Source organism: Zootoca vivipara, chromosome 14, assembly GCF_963506605.1.
Source record: "Zootoca vivipara chromosome 14, rZooViv1.1, whole genome shotgun sequence".
NCBI classification, from domain to species: Eukaryota; Metazoa; Chordata; class Lepidosauria; order Squamata; family Lacertidae; genus Zootoca; species Zootoca vivipara.
The window spans coordinates 26,289,312-26,301,775 of record NC_083289.1 but is presented as its reverse complement, the minus strand read 5'-3'; the positions used below and the strand labels follow the sequence as shown (position 1 = coordinate 26,301,775).

General features: G+C 42.7%; 1 protein-coding gene across 3 annotated transcripts in view; it reads right to left on the bottom strand.

Annotated features, from left to right (window-relative positions):
- PIAS1 (protein inhibitor of activated STAT 1) overlaps positions 1-12,464 on the bottom strand; it is a 57,684-nt gene that overhangs the window by 22,906 nt on the left and 22,314 nt on the right. For all 3 annotated transcript variants that reach the window (XR_009558544.1, XM_035130659.2, XM_035130660.2), the window contains exon 2: positions 10,326-10,770. Coding sequence is in view for 2 of the 3 variants with exons in the window: in XM_035130659.2 (XP_034986550.1) it covers positions 10,326-10,770 (445 nt within the window). In the remaining variant the exon portion in view is untranslated. The remainder of the gene's footprint in view (positions 1-10,325; positions 10,771-12,464) is intronic.

Below are 12,464 nucleotides of genomic sequence, written 5' to 3'. Positions count from 1 at the left end.
TATTCATCAAGATGGAAGCTAGCCAGAACTCTAGAACCAAAAGCATCTCCCTTGGGGAAATGGCTGAGGAGTCCTTTTTATAGTGGGGGGGGGGAGAAGAAAGGATTATGGCCCAGTTATTGCTCATTCTGGGGTCCTGGCTTATTTTACAGTACTAAAAAGAAGAATTTCTTTTAATATAAAGTATTTATTTGAGGAGAAAGATAAAAGTTTCTATCATCTATTTTCATGTATTGAGTACATCAGCCTTACCCAGCATGGTGTATTCTGGACGTCCTGGATGATTCCGACTCCCATCAGCTCCAGCCACCATGACTGTGCCAGCTGGGATCTTTTGTAATACAACACATCTGGAGGGACACAAAGCTGGGAAAGGCTGACGTACATTGCGTCTCATTCTTCTCCTCAGGAGCTTGACAGCAACACGTGGCTGATTCTCCCTGGATCATACAACTACCATGCAAAGTATATCAGGCCAGAAGAGTCCATGGAGAACCATGGCTGTGTGGACAAATGCGAGTCCAACACTGTATCCACAACATCACACTGCCTGGCTCTCCTTTCTAGGCACATTAAAAGATATGCATGTGAAACACAAACAAAGTGTTTGGCCAAGTGAAGGTGTATGTAAATTGTGTATATTGAAGATTGGGGTTAAGAGATGCAATTAGAGCTACAGGAGAAAATGTTTCAAATATGAAGACATGAAAGAAAATCTGTAAAATCTCCCTGCCAGAATTTATCAAAACTAGTTGGATGTCTCTATTTCTTTCCGCTTAAAAAAAAGAATGCATGTCTCTCTCCCTTGGTAGTAGCCAGTGGCTAAATATAGCATCACAATGTTTCTCTTTTAAAATATTTCTTGCCATGTTGGGAAAAGCTCCCCTCCGATAATCATTCAGAAATGCTCTTCTACTGCCTTTGATGAACACTGTACTATTCAGCCTAGAGCAGGCTGCGCCACTCTATTTCAATGGTCATCAGCTCAATTTATTAGCTAAGAATGCCTTCCATCTTCCCTAGCAAATTGGCCATTGCTAAATAATTAAAGAGCTCACTGTGATGACTAAGAATAAAACATATAGGGAAGTAACTGTCTGCTGGGTAGGTTTCATAGTACAATAAACTCCGACTTATTTAAAATGAGAAAGTTCTGTTGCTGAATTGATGCATTGCATTTCTCTTGCTGAGAAAGTGATGCAAAAGGAATCTCCTGGAGACAGCACAACATTATAGCATACATATTAAGGTCCATAAGAGATGCAGTGGCTCAACGGAAGTATAGTCCTGCAAGAATTCTGACACGTATTGCCAGGGCTTGATGCATCCAGATAATGCACAGCCTATGGCACACCTATAGCAACATCATGGCCATAGACACTTGCTAACTGTTGACCCAACAGGGGCAAGAGAAAACTGTGCCCTTTTGTGTGGTTGTGTGTGTGTGTGTGTGTGTGTGTGTTCATTTCCACTCATTCCTCCATACCTTCAAATAGCTTCAGCATGTCATTTTGAGGACAAAGATCCTATATTTAGGTACAGATACTATTCTCTGCCATGGGCCTTTGGAGAAGGGTCGGTGCAACTCCTAAGGATTCTGCTGAATGAAGCCAGGCATAATTCCCACTAGCAGAATCCAGCATTTGTAAATAAGAGCCATACAGGCATCAACTCTTAGAACTGGTTGAAAAGAGGTAGTATTCTTGAGAATCACCCACGGCATAGTGGAAGGCAATGTGGGTGGTGTAAGGCAGCATGGTTTTGCAAAGACCCAAAAATTTCCACTTGGCTTACTAGCCAGCTCCTATTTGTGCTCATCACCAATTCTCTGCACAGAAAGTCACTGCGCACATGCAGAAGGCTTGGGGGAGATGTGAGATTTTCCTCAAAAATAACAAAACAGTGCAAGACACTCTTGATGTTTCTCAGCTTCTCCAAATCTCAGAACAAATGAGATCAGACCCCCACCACCCTTCTCAAGCCCTCTGCACATGCTCAGGGACTGCGGGATGATTGATGGTGAGCAAAGGGCTCATGGAAGAGGCATGGTTTTCTGACACTTGCGAAAAGCTAACACCCCAAACAACGCTCGTCTCTTATTCTCTTCATACCATGAGACATCTGGGAGCCTAATGGAGGCAAGGCACTCAACAAGTGACCTTCATGCTGATGGGCTGGGACACTCGGCCTTGGTAAGCAGATGTGTCCATACTTGTGGCCATGAATACATTAGACAACATGGTAGCTGCTCTATGCAGAAGACACAAACTGCAGACACCAAAGAAAAACACACTATTCTACCTAAATCTTATGCTTCTTTGACATGCCATTCATGCTTGAAGCAAGCCTTGTATTGTGGGTACAAACAATGAAAATCCACTGCTGCTTTCTGGCTCATTATGATCTTTCAGTTCCCTCTTGAGGAGGACTTTTCTTTGAAGCAATACAGTACTTCTTAAAGTGCCAAACAAAACACCACTAAGTCAAACAGAAAAGCAGCCCAGAGTTTTGGGGACACAAAATGCCTGCTGGATTTATGGCTAGTCGGTCTATGAACAGATGAGGCTCAGATTTTTCCAGAGTGCAGACTGCAAGTGAGTGGCGTGGAGAAACCCCCCCAGTTTTAGAACCTGTTACCTCAAGATGGAGATAGCAGAGCAGGGGAAGCAGCAGTAAAGGAGGTGAAGAGGATATTAAAAAGATCCTAATTTCATTTTAAAAAAGAGGGAAAGATTTCGAACAAAATATATTAGAACAATAGAAGGTGGAATCTGAATGTGGTCTGCCAGAATTCAAAATGTTAAACTGAAGTTTTCATTTGAATTTCAGCTTTGAAATGCAAAATATACCAAGGAATAATAATAATAATAATAATAATAATAATAATAATTCATTGTATTCCATGTTTTTTAAACTGTACGAAAAGAGTAGCTGTTGCACTAGAATATCACATCCAGAGCAGAAGAAAGCAGCAAATTATTTCAACTCAATTGTAAAACTTTTGAAATCCTATCACAAAACATAAAACTGTATGTGCATTCTCTTCCATTGCTTCCCACCCCCACAAGAGTTTCAGTTTCCCTAATAAAATGTTTGATGTAGATGTAGTTTATTAATGCTTGGGCCATAGGCCATTCACATAATAAAATCTTTATTGGTTATGAAAAAGGTAAGTATTATTTACTGACAAAACAAGAAGTGCCAAAAGTTTATGGACTTGAAATTATCAAATATTCACACAGTTTTAAGCAGGGACCCACAAATTTGGCCTGGATTTGGTAGCCAGCTAGAAGTCCATAATGCTTGATTTTCTCAAACATCCCTCTCAAAACAAAACATCTCTTTGGTACTTCCTGCCCAGGAAAGGGGTTTTACTGGGGTAGGGAATAGTGTGTTTGCGTAGCAATCCATGATACTAATCCCACGAACAACAAAAAAGGCACTCTCTATACATTTTTGTTTTGCCAACTTTAAAAAACTGTTTCCTCTGCTAAACACTCCCCACCCAAATAAAGTACTCACTGGCAAATGTATTTGTGAACCCTAGGTTTCAAGTTACCTTGTGCAAGCAGGTTCCTTGGGAAACAATATTTTTCATTTTAAAACTGTAAATGAATTCTGGTTGCCAAGAACAAAATGTGAATGACGTCAAAATGATAATTGTCCTGTTCCTCTCAGGCATTTTAATATTAGCCACTCTTGGAGACAAGGAGCTTAGCTAGAGTGACCAAACTTGTCTAACCCAATATGGCATGTTTCCACTTGCCTATTCTCAGAAGTTTCTAAATCTAGCCAAGGTCTTCAATATGAAGATTTTGAGCTGGTGGTACCTTAACCTGAGGTATCACTTTAGCTAATGGGGCCTCCCGCTGCCGCCGCCACACCATTTCTGTTCTCATCCTGAGGTAAAGTTCTTAACCCGAGGTACTATTTCCAGGTTAGCGGAGTCTGTAACCCGAAGTGTTTGTAACCCGAGGTGTTTGTAACCCGAGGTACCACTGTATAGTGTCACACATAGCTGCAACATCTACATGAAACTACTGAGAAAAATCACTCAGGTATCTGGAATTGGCAGTCACTAGCACATGGATCATATGCATCTCTATAGCCATGTTCTGGCATTTGCATTAAAATGGGGACAGGAGCATGCAATCCTGCCCCAATGCCCCCAGACATGCTGGCTGCTCACCAGACCTTTGTACATTTTGTGCCAATGCCTGAAGAGGATTTCTTAGTGCGTTTGGTTGAACATACTTAAGACTCCTCACTGTAAGCCGAAACACTACCTTATCAGGGATTCTGGTCATAGGGAGGATTTCTAAGCATGTTCAACAGAACTTAAAAACTCTCTTCAGATTGTACTGCTAAATGTGTTAAACATCATTCATAAGTGCCTTGAGTGGCTCATTTGTCAGACATAGAAGGGTGGGGTATAAGTGCCCTAATAAAGAAATAAAAACAGCAGGTAGACAGTCCACATGCCTGAGAACCTGAAATCTTCTTCCAAGCCCTTTATAAAATGCTCATTGTCAGTGGAAAATGCTCCTTAGCCTTATTCAACTCTTTTGCATTGTGCAAAGTTAAGAGATGTACACCTGAGGCAGATCAGCTCGTGTTTTTAAATAAACTAGAATACAAACATATTGGTTTCACTCCCATTCATCCTCATGAATCATTTAAGTGGCTTGCACTGGGTTATTATTAATAGCAAAAGGTATTACACCCAGATGTGGCAAGTCGGGATTCCTTGGGGCATTAACAAAGGAGGCTCTGTTCAGTTTGTTCTCAACAAGACACCCTATGAGATTTATGTACAACCTCATTAGATAAATCTGCAAGAAAAGCATATTAGAATTAGGGAGTGGGGTGGAAAATAAAGACATCTTCTCCAAAGGCTCCTTGAATGGCTTGGAGAAAAGTCTCATGCACAAACATACAGTCATACCTCGGGTTAAGTACGCTTCAGTTGGAGTACTTTCAGTTTAAGTACTCCACGGACCCAGAAGTGTTTACTTCCGGGTTCCGCCGCGCGTGCATGCGCAGAAGTGACCCACGCACTTCGCGCATGCACAGAGGTAAACCGCGCACTTCGCACATGCACAGAAATGTTCTGCGCGCTTTGCGCACACACGCTATCGCCACTCGGATTAAGTACTTTTTGGGGTGTGAATGGTACCCCGGAACCAATTAAGTACTTAACCCAAGGTACCACTGTAAACGTTAATTTTTTTCATCTAAAATACTGTCTTATTTATTTTATAGTACAGTACATTGATTATTGCCTTCATTTTATGGATCAATGGTCTCATTAAACAGTAAAAATTGTGTTAAATTGCTGTTTTAGGGGGTGTTTTTCATCGTCTGGAACAGATTAATCCACTTTCCATTACTTTCAATGGGAAAGTTCACTTCAGGTTAAGTACGCTTCAGGTTAAGTATGGACTTCTGGAACCAATTAAGTACTTAACCTGAGGTACCACTGTACATTCTTTTAACACCACTGACATTGGATGGGTCTACAAGAAGCATATATGCAATGTCTTTTCTACACTTACCATAGCTACTGTATTTGGGAACCTCTCAGGACTAAAAGATTGCTTTTTCATCTATCATGCTTGTTGTACTAAAACTATGGTGTAATGTTTGTTCTCCATCTCTAGGTGTCATCACAGCACTCTTTTCTAACAGCCCTTATCAGCAAAATAAAAACAGGAGTCTTTCATACACTTTCTATAGTAGGGATATATGAGGCTGAATTGCACTTGCTTCACACAAATCAACTTACACAACAGAACCCATGGAAAATGGACTGCTTCAAAGCACAGTTAAATGACATTTTCCGCTACATAGTTTTCAACCCAAATGAACTCCCATGTAAATTACAGGAGAAAAAGGAAGCCCAGATGGTTCCTTATAAAAAGTTGTCCTTAGATGTTGTTAATCAGTTTGCATCAGAGAGGGATGCCAGAAGTTGCTAGAGTTAGAGGTAGCTATAATTTTGCTACAGTTAAGGAAATTGTCAAGCAGTTGTGTTCCAGATACTATGGTCCACCAAATCAGGAATGTTTGTCTTGCCTTCTCATTAGGAAACCAGGTCTATCAAAGCTCTCCTAGGGCCAGAAGGAGTATAAATCTGTCTTTGTTGCAGTCATTGTAACCATACCCTTTTATTAACAGCAGAACTGGCATGGTGACGGGGTGGGATTTATGCTGCAAATGTTTTAGACAGAATCTGGCCAGGACTAGCAAGAAATTTATTCCCATGTTTCTTAGACAATCAAGAGTGAGTTGATCATCTTTCAAACAATTACTAATCCACAGACAACTGCAATCAGGCAAGGAAAGCATTGGAATTAAACGAACTTATCATCCTTGTTACATGCATTAAAAGAGAGAGGTGCATAGTGTCATTCATAATTAATTATCAGGACAGAACACTGTTTCTCAAGATATCAAAGAGGTCAAATTCCTTAGCCATTAATGATTGCTATTACCAAACAAGGGTGGGGTGGAGGGACCAGAAGGAAATTTGAATGGTTACCATGTAAGTATTTCGAAAAGGGAATCATCTTGTCCAGAAAGTATTTAACTCCACTGACAAAATAAAAGATTTCCAAAGAGGGACAGTGACCTAGGATCTGTTTCCCAAGGAAACAACTCTTCTTGAGCTCTTCCACAAGCCACCAAGATGACAGCATGAAACAAAAATTCCTGTTGTGCTAGGAAAGGGCCTAGAACACGGGTGTCAGAGACAAGGCCCGCGGGCCAAATCCGGCCCGCCAGACCTCGTCATGTGGCCCGTGTAGCCGCCGCTTGCCTGCCCGCCACTTGCCTGCCCGTTCGCCCGCCGCTTGCCACTCGCAGCTTTCCCTCCTCTTGCTGCTTGCTGCTGGCTGCAGAGGCGCTTCCCTGCAATGCCTGCAATGCCCTGCAGGGGGCGCAGGGCCCCGCAGGTAGGGAGGCGGTGGAACCTGAGAGCGCGCGCGCCCAGCTCCTTCCCCTTCCTCGCCCTGTTGCACTTCCTCTGTTCCTCCGAGTCTGAGGCGACGAGCAGCAGCTGCAGCAGCGACGGCGCTGGCCGGCCGAGCGCCAGGGCTGTCTTCAGCTTATCTGGCCCCATGGTGCACAGATTCCTCAAGCGCCCCCACCCTCACCCCCACCCCCACGTTTCCCTCTGGGCGGGCAGCGGCTGGAGGGCGGCTCCTCTGTCTGGACGGAGGCTCCGGGCACCGTGCATCGCGGCATGGTGGAGGCGGGCAAGCGCTGTGGGGCTGAAGGGCGGCTCCTCCAGCAGGCAGGAGATGCCGTGGAGGAGCCGGGGGCGTGTGAGAACCATGCACCCCTTTTTGAACTCCTGAACAACAAGAAGATATGATTCTGGGGTTTCAAAAGCAACTTTAAAAACCCAAACCAGAAACTTGTTTGTTACAGCAAATGGGGAGGAGCAGCAGTGAGACTGGGCGGGGAGGAGAGGCAGAGAGAGTATGTTAAGTTTCAAGAGAGCAAGAGTGAGATCGATGGTGGGGGAGATGTTTAAGAGAGGAGGGAAGAAACTTTTTTAAAAAAATCTGCACTGATCGAGCTGCTGCAAACTCCAGGAGTTACGAGAGAGAGAGAGAGAGAGAGAGAGAGAGCGCTTTTACACACGTATCTCTGCACCCTGCCGAGCCCCCCCCCCCGCACCCTGCTTTTCTTTTGAAAGGCGTTCAGAATGAGTGGAAAGTAATCACCGTGTCAGTTAAAGTGAGTGTTGCAGGGAAAGCGGATCCTAGGCGCTGTGTGTGTGTGTGTGTGTGTGTGTGTGTGAGAGAGAGAGAGAGAGAGAGAGAGAGAGAGAGGGAGAGAGAGAGAGAATGAATGAATCCTGGGCTGTAAACGCCTCCTCCAAACACAGCTGCTGCAAACCCCAGGAGTTACGAGAGAGAGAGAGAGAGAGAGTGCTCGAGAGAGCTTTTACGCACACATCTCTGCACCCCGCCGATCTCTCGCTTTGGGTGGAAGGTGTATGTATTTAAGACCCAGACAAGCTGGACAGAGGGACCCTGCTTGGGCCGCTTTCCCACAGGGCCCTAATGCACCCCGGCTTCCTCGCCCCGGTGGAAGAAGGCGGCTCGCGCTCCACACTCTGCTCCACTTTTGTGCGCTTCATGGAAGCAAATTGGAGAGAGACCCATCGCTATCCTCGTCCTCCTTTCTCTACAACCCAGCCCACCAGTAGCAGATAACAGGAAGTCCAGGTAACTGGACTTCCATTAGACTGCACCTTTGGGGAATTACATGACTGAATGCTCCTCCACTTTTAAAATAATACACCAAGACAGAAATTTAAAAGTCAAGAAGATGGTGTCTAGTGTGTGTTTGTTTTTAATCTTTGATTATCTCTTCCCCATTCCCATGGAGGAATAGTCAAGCACACAAAATCCCATCTGCAGTCCAGAAATAATTTTGCTACATTATTTCTTTATTTGTCCAGCCAATATCAATTTGATAGTAATCACTGAGACTTTCAGAAAGTGACACTTGACTACAGCCTTTGTTGGAGCTAGAAAAAAAAAAGATGATTCACACACTTGTTTTTACATAGTGATGACTGTGTGATGGAGCAGTTGTGAGCTATTATTTTTCTCATAGCAACTGGTCTTCTGAATGCCCACTAAGTCACGTCCTGGAGAATGTTCAGCAAACAAGTCAGGGTGAACACATGAAACTGCCTTATACCGAGTCAGACAATTGATCCACTGCCTACTCTGCCAGAGACTCTTCAAGGACTCAGTCTGCACTATACAATTGAAACAGTGTCATAGCATAATAATAATAATAATAATAATAATAATAATAATAATAATAATAATTTATTATTTGTACCCTGCCCATCTGGCTAGGTTTCCCCAGCCACTGTGGGCGGCTTCCAACAAAGATTAAAAATACATTAAAATGTCACATATTAAAAAGCTTCCCTAAACAGGGCTGCCTTCAGATATCTTCTAAAAGTCAGGGAGTTGTTTATTTCCTTGACATCTGGTGGGAGGGCGTTCCAAGGGGACTACATTATTACAAAAAACATTACATTATTACAAAAAACAGTAATAATTGAATGCAGTGACAATAATTTATGATAATAAAGAGTGGATACATAGTCCTACAGATACAATCGGCCCTTTGAGGGTGACCAAACTGCTGATGCGGCCCCCGATGAATTTGAGTTTGACACCCCTGGCCTAGAAGGATAGAAAGCCAGAGACCCTGCAGGGTTGGCTATAATCCAGGCAGGAAGAGTCACAAGTGACTGGAATTTACATCAGCCTTTTAGAGACTGAACAAGTGTTCCAAAAAATGAGGGGCACATTCAAAATACTAAGTGTTTCAGACCCATTTGTTTACTACCTTGAGACAGGGTGCTAACGAATATTTGTGAGCAATGCTCTGACAAGGACAGTAAATGTATTGTAACATTATCCATGACAATACAAAATAACTTTGAAAAATGCTTATCTTCACATCTATTTTTTAAGGAGCACCTTTTCAAGCTTGAGGTCGCCTTGCCAGATCTGAACTGTATGAACTGGAAGAGTGCCCCAAAAGACTATAATAAGTTATAAGCTAACACACACATTTTTGTGAACTGCAAACTTTTGTGGATCTATGTGAAACGCTAAATAGATTTTCAGACTTAGATGTTTACCAACATTTAAGGTAGTACTCCACAGCTAGCTTCCTATAAAACATTCCTTGGAGAATAATTTGTAAATGAACCACTGCAAATTGATTATGACAAAACTTCCTGCTCTTCACATTATTAAATAGTAGGTTAACTGCATTCTTGAAAAGATATCCAAATGACTGCTTCCTTCAAACGATCTCTGGGTGAAAGGTTTGACAAAACTGTAGGCTACACCCATAGTAGCTTCAAGACATTTAATTACATATGCTGGCGATATTTGTAACCTCATTTCCCTCTTGCTCGTCTGCAGATTAAACTTTTTTGCAATGGGCCATCCACCCCACCCCTCACATTAGCAAATGATTAAGACAGACTGGATAAGGCAATCAAAAGACCTATGCACCAGAATCCCAAGGAAGGAGAAGTATGACCTTGTATTTATTCCCTACACCCCCATGCACAATGAGGGCATTTGTAAAAAGTAACAATCATTGTTTATTATTAATATGATTTATTACCTGCTCTTCACCACCAGGGTGGGTCACAACAATTTAAAATATAACATTAAACACCGTTTAGAACAAATTAAAATTAGAAGCATAGGGTGGGTCCTAAAATATACATCTCAAGTGTCAAAGGCCAGGGCAAAGAGGTGAGTCCTTACCTAGACTGGTTGGCTTTATCAGTTCGTCCAACAAGTCGTAAAAGGGTAATTTCTGAAGCTTTATGTCTGGATGGACAGGATGGAGTGCTGAGGTAAGGTGGGGCAGTTCCAGTTCATGTTTAGGTCCCATGAGAGAAACAGGGAGCAATGGCGATGTTGCAGGGTGGCTGTCATAAGCAAGCTGTGGAATGGTAGATGGTGACAAAGTACCAGGTATAGAGCTTGAGTGGACGCTGGGGATGGACAAGTCTGCAGGGGTCATGATTTTCTGTGGGAACCGCCGCCTGTACAGTTCTTTGATTTTCATTTGGACAGCAGGACTGCAACCAGATTTGAGCAAATGCAGAGCTTTCGTAAGGAGTTCGTGTTTGCGGCCGTGCTTGTTCCTCCCTGCGTATCCAAGAAGCACTTGCAGCTCAGAAACTCGGAGGCTCATCACCATTTGCTTGAAGACAAACAAAAAGCCAGGATAAGTGTTATTAATATCGCACCATCATTGCACAGGGTGTTTTGCAGAATAAGCAAAGCAAGACAGAACCTTGCCCCAAGGAACTTACAGCCTAATTTAGGAGGGAGGCGAGAGACATGGGTAACAAGACACACACATAAGAAAATGCAATTCCACATATTTAGGTATCATTTGGGCGATGGGTGAGGAATAAAAACTTAAGTCAAAGGCTACACAGAAGAGATGGGCTTTGAACGTTGGTTTGAAGGGACGGAGTGGTTCCACAGAGTTGTTCTCTGAAAGAGTTCCAGATATGAGAGGCTGCAGAAATAAACGACTTCCCTACAAGCCCTTTTGGAATGAAATGCCATGTCCCTACTAACTTTGATGAGTTTGTGAAGTAGCCACCCACAGTGGATTGCAATGTTCTTCAAACTTGAGGCAGAAGTCCTGAAAAACACTTTCACTACTGCAGGCATAAGTCAATTTGCCCTAAGATCTCTTCCTCTCTAAAAATGGCTCTACCCATTCTAGCTTTTCAGTGCCTTGGGATCAGGCTACCTGGAACATCCCACTCTTCCAGATATACTTTCTCAAACCTTAAAAGTATATCTAGAGGTTCTTCCCTGGATGCTCTTGCCAAATGAAGTAAGGTGGGCAGCCACCAGGGAGAAGAGAGCCTTTTCAGCATTTGTTTTTCCCTGATATGGAAAATTCTTCCCAGGTATGGAAAATTCTTGCCTGGTGCCATTTTGGGTGTTTTTTCAGTGCCAGGGGAAGACTTTTTCTGTTCACCTGGGCCTAAATTTATAATTTAGGTTATCTAAATTTAGGTTATCTGGATCTCTGGGATTTTAAATTCTGTCTTTAATTTGGGGTGTGTGGCAAGTTCTTTTTCGCTGCATCAATGTAGGTTTCCATCACCATCCTCATCCCCTTAATGGTTTTGTTTGTATTTTAGTTGCTTTTTACTTACTTGCAATGCTACCTAGAGAATTTCATGCTATGGAGAGGCATACAAATGTCACAAATAAATAGTGTGCTTCTGTTCTTAATCAACAAGGCTAATGCAGAAGCTCCTGGCCATCCTTCCAGTGTCTAATACAGCATATAGCCTCATATCCCAAACAATTACTTTTCCATGGTTCCATTATGCTCCCCCCTCAAGGTTGCATGATGCATCATATTTGCATAATATCCAAAATGTCAAAAGACTGTCAAAAGAACTAGGAGCTGGAGGAATGCTTACGCAATATATAACCTGCAACTCTCAAGTGAATGGTTGCATTACATCTGCTCCAGCCCCTGGAAGTTTTATACTGACACCTATGAATATGAAAAATCTAGACCTCCTTGGGCCAGGCTGAGCCTTATTAAACCTCCAGAACTGGCTTCCAGAAAAACAAGGGTGGAGCTCACAAGTCTGAAATATTTTTCCATCTACGAAAGTATACTTAACACACCCAGAATTTGGGGAGTTAAAGCTCAAAAAGTCATACACTCTTAAAGGCAGCAAACTGGCTTTTAAATCAACTGAAAACTACCCTGTGTGTTTGAGGATCTATCCCCACATCTTCTATATGTTGTGCAGCAAGATACACAAATCCATACCATAAAAAAAATCTTAATAACTGGACAAAAATATGACACCTAAGGAATAAAAGTGAGCGACTGTGGATTGTGAAGTCTAA